This window comes from Vanessa cardui, chromosome 10, assembly GCF_905220365.1.
Source record: "Vanessa cardui chromosome 10, ilVanCard2.1, whole genome shotgun sequence".
NCBI lineage: Eukaryota > Metazoa > Arthropoda > Insecta > Lepidoptera > Nymphalidae > Vanessa > Vanessa cardui.
The window spans coordinates 10,816,979-10,842,697 of NC_061132.1; the positions used below are offsets into that span (position 1 = coordinate 10,816,979).

Consider the following 25,719-nt stretch of genomic DNA (forward strand, 5'->3'; position numbering starts at 1 on the left):
ACCTATTTGAAAATTATATATACATTTTATTTAATATAATAATATTGAAGTTGCAACAATGTTTATTTAATTCATCATTCAATCGTAAAGTATAAATGTGCTACTTCCATAATAAACGTTAAACATTAAAACGATGCACTAATAGGTAACAGTTGAACAAAGCGTTAAATAATGTATAGTGGATTATGAGGTACCGCCCCCCACCCACGCTAATCTGCTTCGCTTTGCAAATTGGCGCCCAACGTGGGCCTGAATATTGCACGTCCGTCTGATGCGCCCTGATTCGAGAATTACCTCACATTCTGATTTAAGGCTAAATGTTTAATTGTTTAGTGCGATCCGGATTTGATGGTGGTTTAATTGCATTGCGGTTGAATTTATTTACGAATCACGATTTAGTTATTGAATGAATGCGCGGTAATAATTTGTATAAAAGTTCATGATAAATATATTATTAATCGTATGTTTATATTCGTCACTTAAATTTGCATGTCACATTCTAGAAAACTAATTTAATAAAAAAGAACTACGATTAAAGTATAAAATTATGCTCGATTACAAAATACATGTAAATTTTATTTACAGCGGTTACGGAAAGAACGAGTACTCCATCATCCACGATACCACCATCAAGTACGCCCACCACCACTACCACCACTGTGACCGCAAGCACATGTGCCGTGTGTTCGGCGACGGGTGCCACCAGGGCGGTAGCGCCGTCGAGAGCCGCCCAGTATGGGTTGGAGCCGTCGACGACGGGCGCGAGGGTGTGTGAGGCCTGCCACTGCCGCTGCGTGCGTGCGAGACGCAGCAGATGCACGGTGCCCTCGTGTGCGGGGCCCCGGGCCAAGCGGCTGCGACACCTGCCGCCGCGCTGGCACGACCTACCTCAGGATTTAAAGAGGCCGCTCATGGAGGAATTTCGTAAGTGACATTCTGCTACACATTGCTAAAGATTATGTGGTCAAAGTGTCATTGACTTCACTAGATGTGAAAACGCTTCGGTATTTTCTGTATATATTCTTCGTTGAATAAATCTTAAATAATTATGTTATTGAAAAAAATAAACAAACGAGCAATGCATTTCTTTTATTTGGATACTTGATGAAACAAAATACTAATACATATTTATTTAATTCACAGAAATCCCAAGTGACCTCAGCAAATGCTGCCTAACTTGTTTCAAAAGGATAACCCGACGGTTAGACACGATAGGGGAAGGGGGTTCCGCCCCCGAACCCACAGAGGACGAGGCATCGAAATTCCGGATACTGCTGCGGGAGCACGGCACCGCCTGGGAGAGGATGGCGGCCGCCAGCGGTCGGACCCCGGCCAGCCTAAAGGCCTTCTACTTCACCTACAGAAAAAAGCTCCAGCTCGATACGTTGCTCAGCGAACGACAACCCTCGCGGGGCAGCGACACGGACGACAGCATACTGAGCTCCGGGGATACGGATACGGCCAGTGCGGAGTCCCCCAGACCTCCTCCGCTACCGGGGCCCCGGACTGATGCCGTGGCTCCCAGGAGGCATCGGCGCGATGAGTATGATTCCTCGGCTACGGAGACGGCGGACGAAGAGAACGACGCTCCTAGTGCGAAGGTGGGTTATTAAATACATTTTGTTTGAAATGATAACAATTGGTTTCGTTCATTTTTGTGCAAATAATGTTAAGAAGCGAGATGAGGCATCTTCATAGCTCGGAGTGCCGGCTTATTCCTCGCGGACATGAAAATGTTGCTCTCAATTTAACTTAGCACAGCCTCGACTCCCTCGGGCACGCATGGAACCGCATTGGAGAGGGAGCGTAAGATTGATCTGTATTATAGCGAGGCCTCTGTTATATTTTAACATTAAGTGATTTTAAAACAAAGTAAAATGCGCATTTCAATATAATTTTTTTTTTGAAAAGAAAATCATACACTTTTTACCACAATATTATAAAAAAGACTTTGGTACAAGCTAAGTTTCCACTAATTCTGGGGCTATTGACAAGTGACATGTCTTAATCTGTCTAATCTGTGGAGCTAAGGAATGGTTATTTTATTGGCGCCATTATTTAATCTATAAGCGATATTGACTTACCAATACCGTTTGATGGTTTTTAATCATTTGCCAGTTTACCGAACTGATTTTTTTTATAATTGTATGAAAAAATGTTGTAATTACTAGGGCTTTTTTAAATATTTCGTCTCGGACTGTATTTAAGTGCGATTGAATTGTAATAGCAAGCCGGTTCGCAGTCGGCGCCCGCGCCCGCTCCCGCTCCCGCGCCCGCGCCCGCATCCGCGCCCGCGCCCGCCAGCAGCGCGCCCACGCTCACCATGCGCGACGTCGTGCTCAACATGATCGAGGTCAGCCTGCTGAAGAACTCGCGCCCGCCGCCGCTGCCGCCGCACACGCTGCACCACCAGCCGCCCAAGGTATCGCTTGGAACTTTATATCTATTCGGTTTTCAGATAGAGAGCAGAGATGGCCCAGTGGTTAGAACGCGTGCATCTTAACCGATGATTGCGGGTTCAAATCCAGGCAAGCACCGCTGTTTCATGTGCTTAATTTGTCTTTATAATTCATCTCGTGCTCGGCGGTGAAGGAAAACATCGGGAGGAAACCTGCATGTGACAAATTTCATAGAAATTCTGCCACATGTGCATTCCACCAATCCCTCTCCTTAATGGATGAGGAGGCCTTAGCCCAGCAGTGGGTAATTTACAGGCTGTTACTTTACTTTACTTGTATATTTATTTAAATAATTTGCTTTATTTATTCATGGTTTTATTATGGCGAATACATGGTCCTAATGTCAGTGATATTCGTGGCAGGTGTCGAGTCACGAGTCGCTGGCCACGCTGACGGTGGTGAGTGGTGCGCACGCGGGCTCCCCGCGCTCCCCGCGCTCCCCGCACCGCGGCGCCACCATCACTCCGCTCCCGCCCGACGGCAAGGAGCTGCTATTACTGCACGTGGAGCCCCGGGCGCCGCCCCACGTGCCCGCGGAGCCGCTGCTCGACCTGAGTGTCAAGCGACCGCGACACGACTTGCCGCCCAAACCTGTAAGTTTATTATGCGAATATATATCGAACAAGAACTGGCCTGAAGGTTGTCTTTGCAATGTTTCATCCATTACTCTCTTCTCAGCCTCACCGCAACGCAGAGTACGCGACGTACCGCGCGCAGCCCGACCGCGAGTCCCCTACATACAACGCCAAGCCGAAGCCCGTGTCGTCACCGCGCCCTACTCTGAAGCTGTCCAATCCGAAGGGCTCCATCACACTGGGCACGCCGGTCGAGACTCGGTTCGAACAGAAAACCGGCTCCATCACGGCCGGCACGCCGGTCCACGGCCCGCACCACTTGCCAGAGAAGCGCAACATGGACTACCACAGGCGGCGGAGTCCCGGCGGCGCGTACTACGCAGGCGCCCCCAACCAGCCGAGACCGCAGTCGCCGTCGTTTTCAACGGTAACTTACGACCTTTTGATACCAGCTTAAATTCCTATTGATAATATCTTCTAATTACCACATTACAAATCGAGCTAAATGATTATCTCCTCATTGTTTAGATCGGTTACTACCAATTTTTAACGGAATAGTCTGGTTTTAACTATAATATAATTCCAGGCGACGTCAGCAGGGGTATCCCGTGGACCATACGGCTTGGAACGACGGCAGATAATGCTGACCGACTTCATCACCTCGCAGCAGATGCACGGCGGCACTAGAAGAGAGCGCGCCGAGCCGCCCCATCAGCAGCACCATCAGCAGCATCAACATCAGCAGCATCAGCACCAACACCAGCAACATCAGCAGCATCAACCAATCCGGCGGGATAGGGACAGCGTGTCCGTCATACAGAGGCATACACACGCTTATTCACATCCCCATCCTCCACCCGGTAAGTTTTGAGTGTGATTCGAGACTCGTACATTATAAGAATAAGAATTAAGTTGATATCGGTTGTTAATTATATGGTTTCCGATAGACGTATAGTACGACACAAATTAGATGTAGCATCGGAAAATGCAATGGAATGAAAATAAAACCGATTACTGCCGATTTACACAACCAATAGAAATAGCTCGCTATCGCGCCATTCGACGCTATTGGTCGCTATAGATTCACGCGTCAGAGAAAGCAAGTGCATGTAAATCGACGCGTCAAATTGATACCTGCATGTGTCTAATTTCATCGAAATTCTGCCACATGTGCATTCCACCAACCCGCATTGGAACAGCGTGGTGGAATATGTTCCAAAACCCTCTCCTTAATGGAAGAGGAGGCCTTATCTCAGCAGTGGGAAATTTACAGGCTGTTACTTTACTTTACTTTACTTTACTATTCGTCGCTATAGATTCACGCGTCAGAGAAAGCAAGTGCATGTAAATCGACGCGTCAAATTGATATGTTTGGTCATATGATATTACAAGTTATTACTTTTGTGTAAAGATCATAATCGCATCAGAAATAAATTTTGACAATTTGGGAGAGCGTACTCAATTCGGATGTGATCAGTTTTACGAATTTTGCCGATGCGGCAACTGAGTTGTGTCGTACTATACTACATTCCCATATAATTGCCTAATGTTTATTGGTGCTCACTATAACCTGGTCCGAATGAAACTACATGCAGTGTCCTCTACCACAGGTCACGAAGCGTTCACATCGCTGGTAAACGCGGCGTCCGCAGCACCCGCTCTGCCCGTGCCGCGCACCCGCGAGCCCGAGCCCGCGCCGGAGCCCCTGCACCACGCGCACCCGCACCAGCAGCACCAACAGCATCCGCAACACCCTCAACACCAACAGCATCCGCAACATCCTCAACATCCGCAGCATCAGCAACATCCGCAGCACCACGAAATGAGGTATGTGGTTACGATGAAATAAGCAAATAATAGTATTGCCTAAAAATGTTTACTTTATCATATAGCTGAGGATATTAAAACCATAAATTAATTTTTAATACAAAAAATGCCTGTAAATGTAATATTGCTAAGCTAAAACCTTCTCCCATGATGAGGACAAACCTCGGAGCGTATTCCAGCACGCTGCTCCATGACTGGTCACTTTAGTTCAATTTAGCCAACATTTTGACATGAGAAAAGCGAATCTTTTAGAATATCGAATATTCGAAATAAAACTAGTTATAACGGATTTGAATTGCGTATATTAATTATTTTTTTGACATCCCGACTTTTCGAGCACTTTACAGCGTTCGTTGTCACGGGTAGGTCAAAAAAATAATTAATATACGCGATTCAAATCCGTTATAACTAGTTTTATTTCAATGTGTAATAATCGCGAGGCAACATTAATATCGAATATTATCCGTAAGTTCACATTTATGTTATCAGTGAGATACTCTTTTTCCAGTAGAGGGTCTCGCGAGTTCGCGCTGTCCCAGAAGTACCACACGCAATACGCTACGGACCGACGCGCTCCACAACGGGACAGGTACTTGATAATGCTATTTTTTTTTTATGGTATAGGTTGGCGGACGAGCATATGGGCCACCTGATGGTAAGTGGTCACCATCACCCATAGACGATGACGCTGTGAGAAATATTAACTATTCCTTACATCGTCACTGCGCCACTAACCTTGGGAACTAAGATGTTATGTCCCTTGTGCCTGTAGTTACACTGGCTCACTCACCCTTCAAACCGGAACACAACAAAACTGACTACTGTTATTTGGCGGTAGAATAACTGATGAGTGGGTAGTACCTACCCAGACGGGCTCGCACAAAGCCCTACCACCAAGTAAATATAGCTACTATACGTTGTTATATAATATAATTACTATACGTTCTAATAAAAGATAATTTAATAACTATATTAATGATTTGTATTAACAAAGTAGTCAGTCATTCGATTCATATAAATTATTTACTCTTTTTCAGTCGAGAACGAGGGATGGTGCCTATCCAAGACAGGCATTACGTGATCGAGCAGCATCAGCAGCACTCCCAGCATCAGCAGCTCTCGCAGCTGCAGCAACATCCTCAGCACCCGCAACACTCACAGCACACGCTGATCGATCGGCTCCACCTACAAATCGCACAGGTATAACAAAATAAATGTCTCTAACGACCTATCAATATATTACATTTGTCAAACAACATGTATACGAATTAGGTTCAGTTGATTTAAGTCAATTTCTAAAACAAAGGAATACTGATAATAAACGATAATTACTAAAATGTATTTAAATAGACAACATAGTTTCTCATTATTAGTGAAGAATAATTTTTACATTACGCGAAATTGTCCCCTGATAACAAATGTTTGATGATGATGTAGATTGAACGAATATTTGAAGCAAACCGTGGTTATGAGCATAAAGTATTTCCAGAACGTGTCGAGCGAGGAGCGTCGCGCCGGCGCGCCCTACAGCCCCGCGCCCGCCAAGCGCCCGCTGCACGCGCTCGACCGGAAGGACGGGTACGCATCGCACGCACGCGACACGCACACACGACGCGACTCGCACGCACACGCACGCACACTTACACTCGAATATGCACGCACACATACACAAGGCACAGCTCCAACGCATACGCACGTTCACGCACATAACATACGCACGCTCACGCAGATAATGCCCACACGTGCACGGCCACTCGCATGCAGGCCTTCGAAACTTTTAATTACTACGTGTGGGCCTAAATCACAAGCTCATATATAATTGTGTCTACCCGTCATGTGGTGAGGGAGAAAAATATGTAATAAATATATTACATATTTTTCTTTATATGAATCGTTAGGCTTACCATGATTTATGATTTTATGACTTTTGCTTATAAGAATCGTGGGCATAGGTTCGCCTAAAACGTGTTTTCAAAATAATATGTTAATCAAATGTCTTCTTTCGATTAGTTGCTCGCCTCACAGCCGGCCCGCGGTGAGCGTCGCAACGACGGTGACGAGTGTGGCGGGCGCGGGAGCGGGCGCCGGCGCGGGGGCGGGGGCGACCGCGGCGGCGGCGGCGGCAGCGGCGGCGGGAGCGGACCGCACGAGGCCAGCCGACAGCAGTAAACTCACGGCCGCCTCGCTGATCAACGCCATCATTACGCATCAGATCAACCAGACCTGCGACCAGAGATTCCCGCCGGTGAGTGCACCTCACCTAGCCCGTTATTTCGATTAGCTAAGTAAACTGACTTAGCTAACACGATCACATTGCATCTGCTGGATAAAAAACTGGGACAACTATGTATTTTTTTTTAAATAACACTTAAGAACACGATTATGACTTTAATTCCGTGATAATATTATGAGTTACTTATGCCTTATTGTTATTGGGTCTAGAAGATAATCCGCGAGGGTGAGCAGCCGGCGCAACCTCCGCCCGACCGCGTGCTCGCAATCGACCATGGTCGCGATCGTGAACGTGAGCGGGAACGTGAGCGCGAGCCCGAACGCGAACGTGACCGCGAGCGTGACCGCGAACGCGAACGCGAGCGCGAGCGCGACCGTGAGCGGGACGAGACGCCGCCGGTGATGCACAAGAGCATCAAGCTCGGGGATCTCGCCTCAAACATTATCGTGAGGGACTTCAGCAGTCCCAACACCAACTCACTCATGCATCATAAGTAAGTTGGTGACACATTAGTGTCTCCTAAGGCATGTAAATAAAAAATGATATATTATAAATTTAATTTGAACACTTTACTTAAACAAAACGATACATTTTATTTTTCAGCAATCGCTTCGCGGTGTCGACGGCGGACACGTACGTGGCGAGCAGTGGCACGAGTGCGGGCGCGAGTGCGGGCGTGTCTGCGGACGACTGGCGGCGGGACGCGCCCAAACACGCGCCCTACCTCGAGCCCGTGTCGCCGCCCGACAACCACCACGCGGGGTGAGCTAGCTCGATTGACCGAAGTTTACTCAAATAATCTTAGAAATTGCAGTTTTCGTTTGAAATATGCAGACACAGAGTTAATCCTATTTCTCCTTCTTACAGGAGAGGCAGCAGTAGCGTCGGTGGTGGCAGCGGCAGCGGAGGGCGGCGCTACAGCGGCGTGGGCGGGGGCGTGCTGACCGCCTACGACTACGTGACCACGCGCATCGTGGAAGTCATGCGCAACGACGCCGACGAGCGCGCCAAGCCGCTGCCCTTCCCCACCTCGTACGCCTACCCCTACTCCGCGCTCAACGTCGCCACGCCGGTCTCCGACGGTGAGTGACCGCTCCCCGCTGCCCCCCCGTCCCCCGTCCTGTGTGCGCCGCCGCTAACCGCGCCTCCGCCCGCAGGCAGCACGGCGGTGAGCAGCGCGGCGGGCGCGCCGAGCGGCGCGGCGCCGCTGCCGACGCCGGCGCAGCCCGAGCCGGCGCCGCTGATGTCGGCGCAGTACGAGCCGCTGTCGGACGAGGACTGACGGCCGCGCGGGCCGGCCGCGCGCGCCCCGCGAGCCTAGCGCGCGCGTCGCCCGCCGCCCGCGCCCGGCGGGCGACGCTCCGTCATCCGCTACGGGGACGGCTCCCGGGGATGATACAACGAAAGCTTCCGCCGCTCTCGTGCGACGAGGCAGGGATGCAGTTTTCTGTGGAGAAGCTTTAATGGACGATGTTCGTATTATCCTGTGATCGAAACGCGATTTTACGTCGATATTTCCGCATATAGACTCCATTTGCCGATATTTTTTTTACGAGCGAAGCAAACTAATCGAATAACACGCGCATATTTTTATGTACGACTCTGAAATAATTGAAAATGTATGTAATGATTGTATATAGTTGTGTAGAGCGGGGAGGAATCTGCTCGCGACGAGCCGTCACGCGGCATTACCGGCGGGACGAGTGATGTTGTTACGTGCGACTGCAGAGTGAGATGATGTGAATATTCAATTGTTATTTATTTGTTATTTTTTCACTTGTTTCGTCTTTTTAATGTCGTAGTGACCGTAATGATGAATAATGTGGAGCCACATGGTATGTTAACAGACGCGATTGTGTATACCGGACAAGATAAACGCGACGTATTTGTAATCTGCGACATCTCGACTTACTGAAGTGGAATAAAGGTTTCTGAAAGTTTGCTATTAAACGGGCAATTTTTCAAATGGTCAGAGAGTCTACATTATTCGACATTACGAGCGTGTTCGAGAACCGAGATGGCTACGTTGTATGTAATACGATATATGCACTGCCGCTGCGCGTACCTCAGTAAATTTAAGTGGCAGCCACACATTAGCGAACCTGTAATATTGACCCAGTCTTCCATCTCAACACCGGTAGCGTAGGATCGCCGCGCGTCTTCGTCCATGTCTACACCTAAGTACTTGTAAATTGTGTAAATGATAGTTTGTATAAGATATATGACCTCGCCCGGGCATTTGCAGATTCCTCGCTCACGGCGCCCCGAGCGGCCCTGCCGCGCTAGGCTTAAGGATTACACACGATAAGTTTCTTTTGTATAGCTTCGCTTCGGATTTCGCTGTCGCGATTGTCATTCGAGTTAGTATACGCGTAGTTGAATTTTCATTTGTCTCGTGTAAATAGCGCATCGATCGTCTATGTATAGTTCGCCGACGCAGCGAAGTCCGGTCGACACATACATACGTATACATAGTGTAAACACGGTTAACGAAACGGTAAATTATATACATATTGTAAAAGTGTATGGTTATTATGTATACATACTGTGCATTTGTAATTATACAGGTTAGTTTAACGAGTACGATAGAGATTTTCATTTTCTAGTTAGGTCGGTCCGAGGACCGGGTATAAATATTGAGCGGGAGTGGGTTATGAGTGCGAGAGTGTCCGCGTGTGTCCGCGAGTGTCCGCGTGCGTGCGCGCCCGTGCCCGAGACCGTCCGCCGCCGCCCGCGCACTGAGCTGCGTGCGTCTCGAACGACACCCAGCATTGTTTTCACTTACAAATTATTATAACTGATTTGTTTTTAATAAAGAACAACCTATTTGAGTTAAACGTAAAATTTGTGCTTACATTAATCATAAATCGAACCGTAGATAGTCTTTGCTTATTGGACGGAGGTTGGACACGCAAGCGGCTGTGGTGTTTGCACGTGTCTTCAAATATTGTGAATAAAACGACTGATTACCGTAAGGGCGTGGCGGCGGCGGCGGCGGCCGCACACATTGTGATTTCTTTATATAATGTAACGTACTAAGTAGTCGAAAGAGAAGATAATCCTTGTAAGTCCGATCTTAAGTAAAAACAAAGTTTTGGGAGGACAGATCAATAAATAAGATGCAAATCTATATTGTTTTTTATTTTCAATCATTTTACGTACACACATACAGAATTTTACAACAATATTTTTGCTATTATATTATATAGCGTTTCTATACAACACATAATATACTATAACTTAATATTTAATACTCTAGCTAAATTTACTACATAGAGTGTCCGGACTAGACCCTACTGTACTACGGTTTTGCCGAACTGTCCAATAATATCTATTATTAAGTCTAGTCTAATAAAAAACAATGGGATTTAGTCCTAGACAATTTTACAACTTTTTTATTAATATTCCTAATAAAGATTTGTCAAAGAGTTATCTAAATATTCCATGATTTGATTATAGCTCCGCTAAATTATACCCTACAATTTTTTTAATTAATATACACTTTGATTAAACAAAATACAACACTATTCCAATTTATTTGTACTTGCAAAGTTCTTATATCAATTTATCTCATTCAATATTTCAAGAATCTATTGAACACCATAGATTATTTCAGAGCTCGACCAATGACGTCACGTCAACTCAAGGTCAAAAGTTAAATCTTTGTAACTAAATTTCAAGCACAACTACATAGGTATAAACAAAAATGTTTATACTCATAGCACACATTCCTACGAAATTATAAAATGCATGCAAGAATACGATGATTGATTATTAATAATGATAAATATTTAATTGACTGTTGCTTCTTCATATATTTTTTATACTGTTATATACGTAATAATATACAAAAACAATGATGTTCTAGTAAACAGATATGTTACTAACGCGCAAAAAGTGAAGACTAGAAAACATTTGTCTTTAGTCGTTTTACGTAGTAATACGTTATAATACATCATAATTACGTAGTAATACGTTTTGCGTAATTAAAACATCTAGTTATCGCTTTTACGTATTGTTTTTTAACAAGCTATCCTTTTTACTTGTAACGAAATGTAAAATAAACGGTCCCCGGCGCGGCACACTTTTTTCTGTTGTTTAGTATGGGTATAACATATCTGTTTATTAGAATATCATTGTACAAAAATAATACATTAACCACTTTGTGGGAAACTGTGATGCTTTTAATATTACACAAGGAGCAATTTCTTTACCACTGTGTATAGTCGACAGTTCAAACCAGTGGCAGATTTACCAATAGTCTAAATAGGCTGGAGTCTAGGGCGGCAGATTTAGAGGGCCGGAAAATTTAACCCAATTGTTTTTTTATCTTACAGAAATTATTATAATTAAATGTAATACACATTACGTCCGCAATCCGTATACTCGTCCCTACATAGCGGTTGCAAAAAATATCTAGTAACTATAATAACGGGCAAAAGCCGATGTAATGAGGACGATAGAACACAGATCATAAAGTAGCAATTTCAGAATAAATATTTTTTTTTGTTTAAATAATTTATTTATTGTTATTATATCAAAATACATATCTCACAGAGGCCCTGTACCCCTAAACTAGGAAAACCCGTATCTTAAGGGCCAGTGACTTCCCAATCAATGTTTTAGTTCAACTTTAAATTTTTTGCTTAACTTAGTTTTTTTATTGATTAAATAATTAGTGTACAAATAAAAAGAGATAAAAGGAACACGCATGTAATTAATATGATTGGGAACTAAGCTAACGTATTGAAATTCAAAAAAACAGTTAGGGCGGCAAAAATAGAATAGCCTACTAGCGGCAAATTTATAAATCCGTCACTGGTGCAGACTTCAGAGTCCGTCTCTTAGGGTGCAATAAAAAAGTTCCGAAATATTACTATAAAATTAAAAAATAATATCTTTTTTAGCAATGATGTTGTAGTAAACAGATATGTTATTAACGCGCAAAAAGTAAAGACTAGAAAACGTCCTAATTGGCACGTTTGCCTTTAGTTGTTTTACGTAATAATACTTTATAATACATTATAATTACGTAGTAATACGTTTTGCGTAATTAAAACATCTAGTTATCCCTTTTACTTATTGTTCTTATCAAGCTATCCTTTTTACTTTTAACGAAATGTAAAAATGAAATAAAATAAACGGTCCCCGGCGCGGCACACGTTTTTTCTGTTGTTTAATATGAATATAACATATCTGTTTCTTAGAATATCATTGTTTTTTAGTAAATGAAATAAAATTTGTAGCAAATCTTTAACAGACTAATTAGCTGAATTCTTTTAATTTAAAAAAAATCAACTGTATATACAGTTGTCTTTTTTTTGTTTTGGTTAAGAAATCTTTTCAACGACCACTTTAAATTTGATAATACATCATTAATTAATAAGATCTACTTTGTATTTTTCGTTAGTTTGGTAGCCCGTTATTGAAGTACCGCGTGATCTAGTTTTAATAAGTTTTATACAATACGAAATTCATTTATTATGGAAAACAAAATAACGTTTTCTAATGCAAAGTGTACTTATTATAAGCTATATAAAACTAATTGACTTCCATAAATAAACTTTGGTTTATTGCCAAATAAGCGCTATGACCGAAAGCACACGCGTGAGCTATGGGAATCCAAAAAATCGTTCTTGGACCGGAGTTACCGTATTTTCGGCCTACCTCGTGCTTCTTATCGTAGAAATATACATCGAATTCTATGAAAAACAATCGCATCTTCGAGTTTATCGCAAAATATGTGACATTCTAGATAACTTTAAATAGTGATGTGATTGTGATGTGTCAAAACAAATGTTCACGTGCAAGACTGTGTAACATGTGAAGATATTGTTCATGTTCTGTTCAAATTAAACAAATTTACAACTGTCTGTCTTTTAACATGTTTTTTTTTTTAATTATTTAATAATACCGAATTTGTTTAAGAAATCAACACCAATGCGAATAATAATTAAATTTAATCAATTAATTTGATCCCCTGTTAGCAATAGTACCTAATAATCAACTTTATTAACTGAAGAACATCCAATTATTTATTATTAATTATTTAGTAAAAATATAAAAAAAAGAAACAATTTCATAATTGACTAATTTTATTTTACTTTCTATTAATTATCTAAAATTGTATGATTGTAATTACTTGTTTATTATTGTTTTCTTAGGTAGAAATCTATTGATTTTAGGTATATCTAGTTGTGTATGTATGTACCTATTAAATAATTATTTATTTCCCATTTACGTAAATAAATCTAGCTTTATTTTTAGTCGGATATAAAGTTCTGGAGGCCCAAGACCTACGGGCTTGGAGACCCCACTAATTGTACTATAAATTAATTTGAGTATTTTAATTTCAATCAGTAAACAACTATTTATTTAGTTATATCAGTAAGTATTAAAACGGTAATTAGTAGAACTATTATAATTTGACCATATCTAAATATTTCTTAACTCGTCGGAGTCTCTGTTGTGGGCCCCTCTCATGCGGAGGCCTCAGGAAAATTTCCCTTGTTGGCCTCCCCTAAATTCGACCCTGTTCATTATAAATTTAATTTTCTAAAAAACTTGAGGTTCTAATTGATCATGTGTATTGTTGCAGTAACTAAATATTTAATGTAACGTTAACTAAGTATGATTTGAAATAAGTTCAATATCCCGGTTCTATCATGTTTATCGATTATTTAAATTAAAATATAACACAGGAAATAAAACAAGATTATAAAATTCATTTTAGTTTAATATGAATATGTTTGATAATGGTGTGATACTCTCGGTGCAGTCACTCGGTAACAACAAAACAATACTTGTATCACAAAAACATGTAATAAATATTCGATAAAATGCAATAACCAAAGATTTATTTAACATAAAAATAACTTTAATAAAATCATCCACACATCAATTAAACTTTTGAAGGGTACGACCAGGAGGTAGAAAAATTTAGACATTTTTCACTTACATTCTTAAAATCTAATTGATATCTTACAAGCAGTAGTGTTTAACAGTTATTGAGTAAAATTAATAATTTACATACTTTAGGTCGAATTGTCTATATTTGGCTAAAACACTACTTTCGAAGACTCGTTTCGTATGGATCTGGTCTCCAAGGCTCGTGTCATAGATTTGGAGTTTACTTCTTGGCGAAGTCCTCACCGGTCTTGATGTTCTTCTGGAGTTCAGGGATGGCAGCCTTGAGGAGTTGCTTCTCGTAGTCATTGAGTGTGCCGAAGCCGAGGTTCTTCTCGACACCGTTTTTGCCGAGAACTACGGGGTTGGCGAAGTAGGTTGCTTCTGTGAGGTCTGATTTAATGTAGGCGCATTCGACCACGTTGGATTCGCCCTGATGGCAGAGAACAAACATTTTAATGAAGAAAAATTAAAAAACCTCTTTTGTTATGACAGTTTTCATAGTAATTATTTTTTAATTACATCAATAGCTTTACCTTAAGTCCCCTAAGTACGGAGCCGGTAAGTCTCGCTCCAGCGTAGGCCATCGACAGAGTGGCCGAGCCGCCGCCAGCCTTCGCCTTCACCACCTACACACACAGGCACAACTCATGTAAAGAAATGGAGGTAACTTCACATAACTTTATATTATAAAACTTTATACAAAAAAAATTAACTGATAGTGTTATATTAGTATTTAAGAAAATAGAAGAAATACTAAAGTATATATAAAATTAAGTAGTAAAGTAATAGCTATTGAATGAGGAGCTTACCTCGGTACCAGCTTCCTGGATCCTCTTTGTCAAGGCGTCGATCTTGGCCTGGTCGGTTAACTTGACGGCAGGCTTGCTCTGGCTGAGCAGGGGAATGATGGTGACACCAGAGTGTCCACCGATGACTGGGATGCTGACGGTCTGAGGGTCGACGCCGTTGATCTCTCCAATGAAAGCGGCCGCTCGGACCACATCTAATGTAGTGACACCGAGGATCCTGTTAGGGTCGTATACTCCAGCCTGAAAATAATAATATTGAGTTAATTTAAAAAAATGTTTTGAAATATTCTTAAACAGTTCTCAAAAATTTAAAAATTCAATGATATAAGTCAAATCCTTTTATAGCTTTTAACAGATTATAAATAGGCTATTTGAGAATGCGAAAAATAAAATGTCTATTATTGTAATCAGCATATATTATGAGTCTAAAAATGATTATTTATTAAACAAAGTTAAAAATATTACTTAATTTATTCAAAAATGGTCACGTGACACAAAACGCTCCTAATTGGCCGGGCTTATTATGAAGTCACTTGCTTGTTAACCTTGTTTGCCTACTATAGGTACCACAGATTAAAATACAGGCAAGTGACGTAACCGGCTTCATTGCAGCGCCATATTGACCAAGAAGCGTCTTCGAGCGCTATTTAAATATGGAATTTTTAATATGATATTTTTCGGCAAATATGTACTAGAAATAAAAAAAAATAACTTTTGCTGGGTTCCTTAACCTCTACTTAATAATATAGAATAAATTTTAAAAACCAGTCAAAATAGCCTATTGAATGCCTATAAGTATTTCCAAACTAGTGAAACTTAAAATTCCCCCTACAATATTGGTGATGTGGGAATTTCATTATCAATTAAAACATCACAACATCACACTTCTATTATCAACTATATTTACATAAAACAAGTGCTATAAGAATTTAATATATAATTTATAGCTTCAATTGAAAAGTAAGCATAAATATGTTTATACAACTTCATGAAATTGGTGTCAAGTTATTGCAATTATAGTAATGTAATAATAATTATTTGTATTGCAACAATATACACAGCAACATTGGTTGGAAATTAAAACATTATAATCTAGTTTTTGTAAAATTTGTAAACATTATTTATACAATATTCTATATCTGTTTTCTAAGCATTACAAACATACTAGATTGTCCATAAAATGCTATGACCCTAAACCTATGAAATACATCCGTTAATACAGTGTTAATAAACTAAGCTACTGAAATTATATTGTGCACGATTAATATTCATGACCTTCTTATCACTGTCCGTGACACTGAAATGTACGCAAATCCTCAGTCCACTTACTGCATATGCATTTCATGAATGATCTACATGTGTAGGCTAGATGCACTTTATCACTTAATATGATAGAAGTTCTTAATAGTATACAATAAATAAACATACTAGTTGCTGTTTGATGAACAAGAATATAAGCATAGCGAGAATATTCCGATGAAAAACTAACTGACAATTTATTAACTTGCCATTGGATTAACCGAATAGACCTGAATATCTGCTGTCTAACTCCAGCTAGCTTTTGGATTTGATATATTTTGACCACATACCTTCTTCATGACTTCAGAGGCGATCGGCACCATGGAATTGACAGGGTTGGTGATGATAGCAATAATAGCTTTCGGTGAGTTCTTCGCAACACAGGCAGCGAGATCTCGTACAATAGATGCATTGGTGTTGAAGAGATCATCACGAGTCATACCAGGCTTACGGGGTACACCGGCGGGGATCACTACCACATCAGCACCTAGGATGATATATAAGAGCTTGTTATAGTTTCATATTAACTAAAAAAGGACTCCGTTCAGTAAGTTTACTAAACTTGCAAAATAAATCTACATCATATTTTGATTAATGTTTTAGAAACTATGTGTATCAATTATTTTTTCAGACTGTAAAATCCTAAATGAAATTAATCATATATTTGACCTTGATACTTGTTGTTACGTTCATATTCTTATCAGATAATATTCCATCAATATTTATTTTATGACATCTTTGCAAAAATAGTATAATAGCAAATGATTACATAAAAATTCTCAGGACAGCTCTGCAATGGCTAAATTATATACAGACTGTATGTAAAACAAAGTTATTACATACATTTAATTCTAGCCATGGACTATTGGGGTATATAATTCTCACACAAATGTAATGTTGCTCAAGTGAAGTGGAGTTATATACATTCCCGGTTTATATACAAAAATATAAAATTAAAAAAATCATTGATTGGTCCCATGAATAAAACATGTCAATCTTTGCTGTGGATCAAGGATTCAGACCAAAGAAGCCAATTTTTTCTACAACTAATCTGTTTAAAATTACTTGGATGAAAACAATAAATTCACAGAGTAAACACAGTTTTCATATGACATTCTTACTAATTACATTAACTAGTTGAGCTTCAAATATGTTTTAAACGAGGTTAAAATATTTATTATATTTAGAAAGATCTTATCATTGAATTATTTTAATCTATTCATGATGTGATCAATATGAATCCCATTTATTACCTTAGGTCTGTTGAACAATAGATTAAAGTATTGTTTAAAATATACCTTTGATTTGCAATGCTGAATTTTATATTTTTACTTTAAGCCATGTAACATTCATAATAAGCTTGAATTAAAGAAAAAAAAATATTTAAATAGCAATAGTAATATATGTTATAGTAAATTTCATTACAATCAATATAATATAATATATATTTAGATTTATTTATAAGTTTATACTTGACCTTGACAGATATGTACAAGAGTATAGGTTATGTTTAGTTATGTAACACTATTAATGACAGTTATACACGATTTTATGAATGAACATTGTATCCTACCTTTGATAGCATCGGCCAGTTGATCAGGCCCTTGGTGGCCAGTGACCTTGGCAGGGGTATCCATGTGAGAGAGATCGACACCCACTCCAGGTGTAACTGGCGCGATATCGTACAAGGCAAGCCGGGTAACCAGCTTATTTTGCTTCAACAACAGCGCCAAAGGCTGGCCAATGCCACCAGCGGCACCCGCCACCACCACTTTGAAGTTTTTCTACAAATCATTTAAAACAGTTAACTTAAACATATAATTGTGTGTATTACAAAATGAGGAGAGTAAGTAAGGAAAAAGATAATTATTTATTAAATTGAAGGTTTACCTGTGATGAGGTGGAGAAATTTTTAAGCCCATTTTGAGCGGCCACTGAGGCTACTGGTTTGATTGCGCGGGAGAACATGTTTTCACGTTTAGTACAATGAAAGTTTAAATAAATTGAACAATTCTGTAATTACACGACGGACCCCACGACCCGGCCGACCTTTGTGACTTTTGTGAGATAACTAGTGATGTAATTTTACGTCACTGTACTCGTATGATATCGTTAACTTGTTATCTGACACGAAAACTCGCATTCACGATAATATGTTTTTGTATTGTACTCGACTTGTAGGTATATTATATATAATATTGTAGTTGTTTACTTTATCGTTCATTTAATATAAATATATCATTATCATATTTTTTAATGTAGTTGCACCAAAAACATTTTTAATAAAAAAATATATTTTTACACATATTATAACTTATGTACTATTCTGAAATACAAACAACGTTTCTAGTATCATTTAAATAAAATGAAATATATAATTACTCAACTAAATAGCTCACTGAGTCGATCGACACAAATGGAAAGTAATTAATTAAATATATAATATAAATAACAAGAGTTAATCAAGAAACCGCGATCTATTACGTATTAATATTAATGGGTATTTAAATTTTCCATCAACTATTAATTTGTTCAATTTGTAATAAAAGCATTACTTTTTATAGTACAGATTTATTGGACAAGACTAATTTATATAAAAAATATTAGATGATACGATTGTTTTTTTTTTATTAGATTACTGAACGAAATGTATATGTCAAAGTCAGAATTTTATGTCCTAAAAATTTATTGATAATTTATTATTGCCTACATAACATAATGCCATTCAACTTTATTTGATAAATTTGAATTCAGTTTTTAGTATTTTTGTACGTTATTGTATTTGGAATGGTTTAAAGTTTAATTACCTACCATATACATACAAACATAAGTGTTTATGTAGTAATTTGATTAAGTGTGTAAACGTGAAAAATAAATAAAATAAAAATGAATGTTATACAGGCAGTTAAAATGTATATAACTAAAATGACCGAAGAAAGTGGACCAGGCATGAAAGTAATCTTAATGGATAAAGACACAGTAAGTGCTTCAATATAAACTGGGATTATTTCAAACTTCTTGTAACAAATTCATAGGTTGCATTATAGCAATTATTTATTACCACCTACAATGCAGCTGATTTGTTTTTATAGGAAATGATTTATTTGAGAATATATGTATATGTATATATGTATGCTGTGATCAGTTTTGTTTGACTATAGAAAAATTATACAAAGCCTGTAATAATTGTCATTTTGTTGGGCTTAGTCACACAAAGAGATAAATAATTAGTAGCATAGTAGTAGTATTATACCTGTTTCTAGCATTATTAAAATATCTCTGCCATTTTATTTTTAGACCAGCATCGTCAGTATGGTCTTCAGTCAATCAGAAATATTACAAAAGGAAGTGTATTTATTTGAAAGGATTGATAGTCAGGCAAAGTGGGATAATTTGAAACACATGAAATGTATCGTCTTCTTGAGACCAACATCAGAGAATATTGCCTTGCTGTCACGGGAATTACGATGTCCAAAATATGGTGTTTACTTTATTTGTAAGTATTGAGTTTGATTAGTTTCATAATGCTATTTCTTTTACAATTATTCTTGTCTAATAGCTTAGCTTATTAAAATATGTTAATTGTTATATTTTGAACTAGAGGGTGTTAGTAGTTGATTAAATGGCGCTATCATTATGTATTTTTTGAAATAATATTGGTCATGTTTTAATAGATGCCTAAGCGTTCAGGGTATAATCTTTTATTTCCCCTGGCTTTGTAGTACTGAGACATTCTCTTAATTCACTTTATTTGATGTCATGCAAATAAATTTAACTAGTTAATAAATAATTACTTATAACACAACAACAATACTAGTAGTTGGACCTTTTAGGACTAGAGTTGTAAGACTCCAGCTTTGGATTTAAAAAATTAAGGTTACTCGCTTCATATTTTAATAATGATTGTGGCAAACAGATTTCAGCAATGTGGTGTCAAAGGCCGATATAAAGACATTAGCCGAGTGTGATGAACAGGAAGCAGTCCGAGAGGTCCAAGAGACATTTGCTGATTATCTAGCCGTGGACCGTCACTTGTTCTCCTTTAATATTGTAGGCTGTTTGCATGGTATGTATTAGAAAACTTTAAAAAGACATAAAATAAGAGCACTATTGCTATATTTGGTAACATTTTGAGCCTAAACTGGCTACAAACACAATAACATCATAGTTTCCAAGTTTGGTAGGAATGGGTTTTTTTGCCGTGGTCACAACCTGCCATATGCCAGGCTCGTGTCTGCCTACCTATACTTTAACTTTAACCCTACTTTTACTGGTGAGAAGACTATACCCAGACTAGCCACAGATTTTTTAATATTGTAATTGAAGTAAAAGCCATTAAATGTCCTAGTGCTAGATGCCTGCCTTTCTTCCAAAACTAAATATATTTCTCATAAACATTAGGTAAAATGTGAGAAAACTTGTCCAAATTAAGCCAACAAAGTCCTGGTTATATTGTCTACTTTTCTATTCAGGCCGTAATTGGAATCAGCAGCACTTACAGCGCTGCTCACAAGGGCTGCTGGCTTTGTTGCTGTCGCTAAAGCGTCGGCCAGTGATCCGCTATGAGGCCGGGTCGGAGGCCTGCTCGCGGCTGGCGGAGCGCGTTCGTGATCTCGTGAGAAGAGAGGCTGTGCTCATGGACAACAACATACCTTTCAACGGGGACTTGCCAACCCCGCAGCTGCTTATACTGGATAGGCGAGACGATCCCGTGACGCCGTTGTTAACTCAGGTAAAAGCCCACTCATTGTGTACGAGTATAGTCAATTCAGTATTTTACTTGTCCTTAAGAAATTGTTTATTGGTTCTCTAAAGTCTTAAGATTTTATCAAGTTGACGATATTATCCAGAGTTAATAGGCTATTTAACAAAGCGAAAATAAATTGTGAATTATTGTAATCAGTGTATATTATGAGTTTAAAAATGGTTATTTACTAACGAAACTTGAAAATAATACTTAATTTATTAAAAAATCAATAAATAAAAATGTATTTTTTCAAACGTTTGTCACGTGACACAAAACGCTCCTGATCGGCCGGGCTTATGATGAAGTCACTTTCTTGTAAACTTTGCTTTTCTACTATATGTACCACAGATTAAAATACAACAAAGTGACGTCACCGACCCCATTGCAGCGCCATATTGTCCAAGTTGCGTTTTCGCGCGTTATTTAAATATGGAATTTTTAATATTGTATTTTTCGGCAAATATGTACTAGAAATGAAAAAATCAACTTTTAAAGGGTTCCTTAACCTCTACTAAATAATATATGGATTTTAAAAACCAGTCAAATAGCTTATTATTGTTACATGTTGTTTGTCAGTGGACATATCAAGCGATGGTGCACGAATTGCTCACTATCAACAATAACCGCGTGAGTCTGGCCGACGTGCCCGACGTGCCCAAAGACTTCCGGGAGGTGGTGCTGGCGCCCGAGCAGGACGAGTTTTACGCCAAGGTCTGATTCTATTGTATCTCACTGATGTATAGTCAGAGTAGGAAAACCTTCGTCGGTTTTCAAATTCATTCCTTTATCAAGTCTTAGTACCTTGTGAAACTAAAGCACTAAACTATATAACTATACTAGCGGCAAGATACGATGGCCGTTTTGACACATTAAAAAAGTGATGTGAAATTTAAATTTATTATCGATATAATATATTCAAATCTTTGTTTTTTTTACAAGTAGTATCTGAATACTAATATTATTTCTATTATCATTTTCTACAATAAACGTTGATAAATAAAATAAAATAAAATAAATAAAATATTTTCTGTCAACACAAATATAACACCGACTATGAGGTCGAGTGTGAGAGTGTGACGTACACGTTTACGTTTACGCAAAAAAAGTCATCTTCGCTGTACCCTAATATTTGTAGTTTAGAAATCACATTCGATAAATTTAATGACTAACTGCACGTCACTATTGACAATAAAGAACAACAATTTGCACCTTTGATGTAATTATTTATTAAATACGAAACTTCATGAGCGGGCAAACGTCAAAACGGCCATCATAGCGTGCCGCTACTATAACTATAATAATATAAAATTAAACTTACATAGTATGATAACTTGGTTCAAAATAATGTAACATCTTTGGACTACGTCTAGTTTTATATAAACATAAAACCTTTTCAATGGCGTAATTAGTCATTACAAATTTAAATAAGATATAATTTCATCTACTGAATTGTCAAAATATGTCTGTCAGTGTCTTATTCTCAATCGGTAAAGCAGATTATCGCTCATGCTGAGCACACCAAAATAGATCTTAAGGTGACGAACCTCTTCTTACCCCGACTGTACAAAACAAGACGATCCACATACAAATATTGTACTATATTGTAATAGTCATGTTTCCTAAACAGTAATATGCATGGTCTGATTGTGGTGTTTGCAGAACTTGTATTCCAATTTCGGTGAGATCGGCCAAACTATGAAGTCTCTCATGGACGAGTTCCAGAAGAAGGCCAAGAGTCATCAAAAGGTGGAGAGTATCGCAGACATGAAGAACTTTGTTGAAACATATCCATTGTTTAAGGTAACAGAAGAGGGAATATTAACGTTTTAAGAGTTACTTTTGATATTTGCGTTCAATTTTATTTCTTTGTGTCACTTTAGGCTATTTGACATAATAATAAAGTGTCAATAACTGTAAACAGTATATATTATGAGTTTAAAAATGGTAAAAACTAACGAAAGTTAAAAATAATGAAGAATATATTCAGAAAGCCATAAATAATTTATTTAATTTTTTTTATAACTTTGTCACGTGACTCGAAACGCTCGTGGATATACGGTTACAATACAGGCAAGTGACGTCACCGACCCCATTGCGGCTTCAATTAAATATTGAATTTTTAATTTGATATTTTTCAGTAATACATATACATATATATACAGTACTATAAATAAAATAAACAACTTTTACTGAGTTCTTTAATCTGTACTAAATAATATAAAATGGATTTGAAAAATCAGTCAATTAGCCTATTGTGTAATAATAAAAAAAAAAAAATCAAAATCAAAATAAACTTTATTCAAATGGGCTTTTACAAGCACTTTTGAATCGTCAATTAACAATTAAGTGAAGCTACCACTAATATCTCTTAAACCGAATCGTCATTGTCAACTTCTTGACTGCTTTCTATTAATATAATTCCATTCTATCGACTTAAGATATGTCCACTGTACTGTCAAATCGATGTGTCCAGAAAATGTCGGGCACGGTGACGAAGCACGTGACGGTGGTGGGCGAGCTGTCGGCGCGCGTGGCGGCGCGCTCGCTGCTGCGCGTGTCGGAGCTGGAGCAGGAGCTGGTGTGCCAGTCCGACCACGCCGGCCACCTGCAGCGGCTGCAGGCGCTGCTGGCCGACGAGGCCGTGCGGCCCGGCGAGCTGTGGCGGCTCGTGGCGCTGTACGCGCTGCGCTACGAGCGCCACGCGGGCAACGCGCTGGGCGCGCTCGTGGCGGCGCTGCGCGCGCGCGGGGACGCCGCGCCGCCCGTGCTGGCGCTGGAGTACGGCGGCGCGCACGCCCGCCAGTCCGACCTCTTCGGCCTGCAGGACGCCGCCAAAATCACCAAGCGCCTCTTCAAGGTGCTTCTTCGTCTTTATCCCTATCGGCCCGTGTGACTTGGGAATTCTTGTACAAATCTAGTTGTTTCAATTTGTCATCGATCTAGAGTGAACGAACTGAGATGGCCCAGTGGTTAGAACGCGTGCATCTTAACCGATGATTGCGGGTTCAAACCCAGGCGAGCACCGCTGATTCATGTGCTTAATTTGTCTTTATAATTCATCTCGTGCTCAGCGGTGAAGGAAAACATCGTGAGGAAACCTGTATGTGACAAATTTCATAGAAATTCTGCCACATGTGTATTCCACCAACCCGCATTGGAACAGCGTGGTGGAATATGATCCAAACCAAAACCAAAATCAAAGGGAGAGGAGGCCTTTAGCCCAGCAGTGGGAATTTACAGGCTGTTACTTTACTTTACTTTTTACTAGAGTGATGTTTTAGCAGTCTTTCTTTGATTACAGGGCCTGAGTGGCGTCGAGAACATATACACGCAACACACGCCTCTCCTCAAGGACACGCTGGAGGACCTGATTAAGGGAAAGCTGCGCGAGAACCTGTACCCCGTAGTCGGGGGCGACTACCTGCCTTCGGGCAAACGACCGCAGGACATCATCGTTTTCATCGTCGGAGGCGCCACCTACGAGGAGTCTCTGTGTGTTCACCAAATTAATCAAGCGTACCCGGGCGTCAGAGTGGTACTCGGTGGTACCACCATACACAACTCCGCGTCGTACTTGGAGGAGATCAGGCATGCGATGCAAGGTGTGCATAGAACGCATACGAGACATATTCGGAACATATAAATGTCTTAATGATTCGGCAAATTGTATACTATGTAATTAATTGCTATAAAAAGTATATAATATTATAACTTTTTTATTACATAGATTGAAAGCCTATAATAGAAATGGCGGAACACCTATGTAACAATAGCCCTTTCTTTTTAAACCAAGTAATAATATATAATAAGAGCCTGTAACTTTCCCATTGCTGGGTTAAGGCCTCTTCAGTTGATAAGGTTATGAGCATATTTCACCCGCTGCTGCAATGCGGCTTGGTGCATTCACATATGACAGAATTTCCTTGAAATAAGACACATGCAGGTTTCCTTACGATGTTTGCCTTCAACGTCGAGCACGAGATGAATTATAAACACAAAAGATAGCACACAAGAGTTGAAAGAACCCGCAATCATCGGTTAAGATGTACGCATTCGAACCACTGGGCCATCTCGGCTCATAATAGTCTGACTGAAACCGGTGGAAACGGTCGGACTGAGTCGAAAATGAATGCTTTGCAACTACCAATTTCAATGAAATTATTACTATTAATCTTCGATTTTCAATCACGAGTGTAGGTAATACAGATTAAAAATTTTATCAAATAATTTGTACTGTTCGGTGTGATATCATCATTTTATGTAAAGATTGAAATTATTTTGTAATTATTGTCTTTGCTTATAACATAATGTAATGTTAAATTATTTTCTCAATTTAGATTTTAAATAAAATCCTATCACAAACTTTCATTCCAATTGCGTTTAGAGTTTAAGTCCACCATTGGAATAAATAAGAAATGTTTTTATTTTAGTTATTAGAAATCTCTATGGCATAATTGGCCATTTTGTATTCACTATATATACATTAGCTTTTATACTTCATGAGGTTTCAGGTTGGAAGCCTGACAGGATACAATATCACATGACAAATTTGTCCACTGGCATTCAAAGCCGATATTAGTAAGCCATGAAATTTAAGGTAGAAGTCACACGGCTTAAAAATGCCTTTTAGGTTTTAATATTTAGTTTACAAAAATATTTCTTGTAAATAAACAAATCTCATGTAATTTTGTTTTTTTTTTTTTTTTTTGTGGTTTTTTAGTATATTAAGAGTCGAATTCATCGCCTGCATGGCATAGAGTATTTATAATTCTTATTCTATTTCTGTGATTAATTTATTTTTATATTATTAAACAATATATTTATATCACTAATTTTATTGTAATGTTAATTATTTAAAAAT

At 39.1% G+C, this 25,719-nt stretch overlaps 3 protein-coding genes across 8 annotated transcripts in view; 2 read left to right on the forward strand and 1 right to left on the reverse strand.

The window, feature by feature from the left end:
- The window catches only part of LOC124532756, a 116,760-nt gene extending 106,536 nt beyond the window's left edge, over window positions 1-10,224 (forward strand). For 2 of the 6 annotated variants that reach the window (XM_047107816.1, XM_047107812.1), the window contains 15 exons: window positions 586-924; window positions 1,144-1,601; window positions 2,228-2,422; window positions 2,822-3,052; window positions 3,138-3,461; window positions 3,621-3,894; window positions 4,645-4,861; window positions 5,370-5,450; window positions 5,899-6,061; window positions 6,342-6,439; window positions 6,872-7,106; window positions 7,304-7,587; window positions 7,698-7,856; window positions 7,962-8,176; window positions 8,252-10,224. In XM_047107816.1, the coding sequence (XP_046963772.1) occupies window positions 586-924; window positions 1,144-1,601; window positions 2,228-2,422; window positions 2,822-3,052; window positions 3,138-3,461; window positions 3,621-3,894; window positions 4,645-4,861; window positions 5,370-5,450; window positions 5,899-6,061; window positions 6,342-6,439; window positions 6,872-7,106; window positions 7,304-7,587; window positions 7,698-7,856; window positions 7,962-8,176; window positions 8,252-8,376 (3,398 nt within the window). In that variant the 3' untranslated portion in view covers window positions 8,377-10,224. The remainder of the gene's footprint in view (window positions 1-585; window positions 925-1,143; window positions 1,602-2,227; window positions 2,423-2,821; window positions 3,053-3,137; window positions 3,462-3,620; window positions 3,895-4,644; window positions 4,862-5,369; window positions 5,451-5,898; window positions 6,062-6,341; window positions 6,440-6,871; window positions 7,107-7,303; window positions 7,588-7,697; window positions 7,857-7,961; window positions 8,177-8,251) is intronic. The other 4 variants (XM_047107813.1, XM_047107815.1, XM_047107814.1 and 1 more) reach the window with 4 other exon arrangements.
- Window positions 10,225-13,812: 3,588 nt separating this feature from the next.
- Window positions 13,813-18,244, reverse strand: LOC124532768 (malate dehydrogenase, mitochondrial). The gene is made up of 6 exons (XM_047107829.1): window positions 18,002-18,244; window positions 17,685-17,895; window positions 16,402-16,598; window positions 14,813-15,052; window positions 14,537-14,629; window positions 13,813-14,433 (listed from the first exon to the last, which is right to left on the reverse strand). Exons 1-6 carry the CDS (start codon window positions 18,077-18,079, stop codon window positions 14,224-14,226), a joined length of 1,029 nt encoding a protein of 342 aa, XP_046963785.1. The 5' UTR covers window positions 18,080-18,244; the 3' UTR covers window positions 13,813-14,223.
- A 549-nt stretch (window positions 18,245-18,793) lies between these two features.
- LOC124532767 (vacuolar protein sorting-associated protein 45) lies at window positions 18,794-24,577 on the forward strand. Its single transcript, XM_047107828.1, has 8 exons — window positions 18,794-19,090; window positions 19,409-19,607; window positions 20,028-20,177; window positions 20,584-20,843; window positions 21,435-21,569; window positions 22,518-22,658; window positions 23,332-23,715; window positions 24,160-24,577. The coding sequence occupies exons 1-8, from the start codon at window positions 18,998-19,000 to the stop codon at window positions 24,499-24,501; spliced, it is 1,704 nt and encodes a 567-aa protein (XP_046963784.1). The 5' UTR covers window positions 18,794-18,997; the 3' UTR covers window positions 24,502-24,577.
- The last annotated feature ends 1,142 nt before the right edge of the window (window positions 24,578-25,719 follow it).